This window comes from Coenobita brevimanus, chromosome 9 (genome assembly GCF_032717465.1).
Source record: "Coenobita brevimanus isolate Jiangsu-jjx chromosome 9, ASM3271746v2, whole genome shotgun sequence".
Taxonomy (NCBI): Eukaryota; Metazoa; Arthropoda; class Malacostraca; order Decapoda; family Coenobitidae; genus Coenobita; species Coenobita brevimanus.
In genome coordinates this window covers 1,880,001-1,882,500 of record NC_136962.1, presented here as the reverse complement: position 1 = coordinate 1,882,500, position 2,500 = coordinate 1,880,001, and the positions used below count along the sequence as shown (strand labels likewise).

At 36.6% G+C, this 2,500-nt stretch overlaps 1 protein-coding gene across 1 annotated transcript in view; it reads left to right on the top strand.

Annotated features, from left to right (window-relative positions):
- LOC145409775 (uncharacterized) overlaps positions 1-2,500 on the top strand; it is a 14,146-nt gene that overhangs the window by 8,602 nt on the left and 3,044 nt on the right. The window contains exons 7-9 of the mRNA XM_080280084.1: positions 809-879; positions 1,659-1,763; positions 2,338-2,445. Of these exons, the coding sequence (XP_080136210.1) occupies positions 809-879; positions 1,659-1,763; positions 2,338-2,445 (284 nt within the window). The remainder of the gene's footprint in view (positions 1-808; positions 880-1,658; positions 1,764-2,337; positions 2,446-2,500) is intronic.

Sequence of the window (2,500 nt, the reverse complement as noted above, 5' to 3'; positions counted from 1 at the left end):
GGGATTGTGATGATGATAATGATGATAGAGATTTAGATGATAATGATAATAATAATAACAATAATAATAATAATAATAATTCCTCCATGCCTCCATTTTCTCTCTCCTCTCTCCACAGTTCTTGCTTGCTGAGTGGAGCGAGGTGGAGAGAAAGAGAAATGGATCGAGAGAGAGAGTGGAGAGAGAGATAAAACGAGATCGACTAGGAGAGGAGGAAGAGGAGAGAGAAGATCAAGCAGGAGAGGAGGATGGATCGAGAGAAATGGAGAGAGAAGGATCTAGGAGCAGTATTGAATCTAGAGATCGACAAGGAGAGGAGGAGAGTACAAGAGGGAGAATTGGTGAGAGAGTGAGAACGGAGAGAGAGGGAGAGAGAGAGAAAAGAGGAGTGGAGAGAAGGAGGGAAGAGAGAGAGAGGAGGATAAGGAGAGAGGAGGGAATGGAGAGAGAAGGAGAGAGAGAGGAAAGAGGAGTGGAGAGAATGGAGAGAGAATTTGGAGGAAAGAGAGGTACAGAGAGAAGGGAGAGAGAAAATGGAGGGAGGGAGAGAATGGAGAGAGAAAATGGAGGAAAGAAAGGAGAGAGAGAGAGCAGTACGAGATATGATATGCTGCCAGAGATCAAGCAGATGGAGGGAGAGTTTGGAGGAAGGAGAGGAGGGGTAGAGAGATTGGAGAGAGAAAATGGAGGGAGGGAGAGAATGGAGAGAGAAAATGGAGGGAGGGAGAGGATGGAGAGAGAAGCAGGAGGAGAGAGAGGAGGAAGAGAGAGTGGCACGAAGAACGAAATGCTGCCAGAGATCAAGCAGCTGGAGGGGGAGCTGCTTGCTGCGTTGTACTACCTTGGGTCAGCGGAGTCATCTGATGAGGCCAGTGCAAGGTAGGAATTGTCTATCTATCTGTCTATCTATCTATCTGTGTCTGTCTATCTATTCATCTATTTGTCTATGCATCTCTGTCTGTCTATCTATCTATCTATCCATTTATCTATCAGTCTTTTTCTGTCTGTCTATCTGTCTATATGTCTGTCTATCTATCTACCTATATCTATCTATCTATCAGTCTTTTTCTGTTTGTCTATCTGTCTATATGTCTGTCTATCTATCTACCTATATCTATCTATCTATCAGTCTTTTTCTGTCTGTCTATCTATCTATATGTCTGTCTCTCTATCTGTCTATCTATTTATATATTTGTCTGTCTATCTATCAATAGACGTATGACAAAGAATATTTTTTTGATCTTGTCTGTGTAGTAATAATAATCATAATAATAATAACACTAATAATAACCATAACAATAATAATAATAATAACAATAATAAAACATAATAATAATAATAATAATAATAATAATAATAATAATTAATAATAATAAAAATAATAATAATAATAATAATAATAATAATAATAATAACAACAACAACAATAATAATAATAATAAAACAATAATAATAACAATAATAATAATAATAACTAATAATAATAAAAATAATAATAACAATAATAACAACACTAACAGCAACAATAATAATAATAATAACAATATTAACAACACTAACAACAACAATAATAATAATAATAATAACAATAATAATAATAATAACAATAATAATAATAATAATAATAATAATAATAATAATAATAGCCCTTTCCTTAGATTTCAGACCACAACAAATCAACTCCACAAAGCCGTAATGAGATTTTGCGAATTCTTGGTCGGAGAGAAAGAAAAATATATTACATGGCCCCCAGCGGAGGAGAGGTGGGTCCATGGCTGTCTCTCTCTCTCTCTCTCTCTCTCATGTCCATCTCTCTCTCTCTCTCCCCCATGTACATCCATCTCTCTCTCTCTTTCCCCTGTGCGCATTGATCTTGCTCCCCTGTGTGTGTCCATCTCTCTCTCTCACCAGTGTGTGTCCATCTCTCTCTCTCACTGTCTCTTAAAAAAATGATGATGATGATGATGATGAGGAGGAGGAAGAAGAGGAGGAGGGTGATGATTGTGATGATGATGATGGGGAGGAGAAGGAAGGTGATGGTGATGATGATGGTGATGATGATGATGATGATGAAGAGGAGAAGGAGGAGTAGGGTGATGCTGTGATAAAGGAGAAAGATGATAATGATAATAATGACAATAATGATGAAGACGAGGAGGATAATAATAATAATAGTAATAATAATAATAATAATAATAATAAAAATAATAATCTATCTATAGTATCCATCTGTATATTGCCAGGTGCTTTAATAATAATAATAATAATAACAAAAATAATAATAATCATAATCATAATAATAGTAATAATAATAATAATAATAATAATACTCTCCAGGGTGAAAATGGCTGAGGTAATCCAGAGGGAGAGTGGATTTCCTGGTGCATTCGGAGCCTTGGACGCCACGGTAATCCACTGTCACCCTCCTCACCCTACTCCAAGAGGGCTGGAGGGTGACTACAGGACAGTACAAGTGTGGAATCATGACTACAAGACAAGG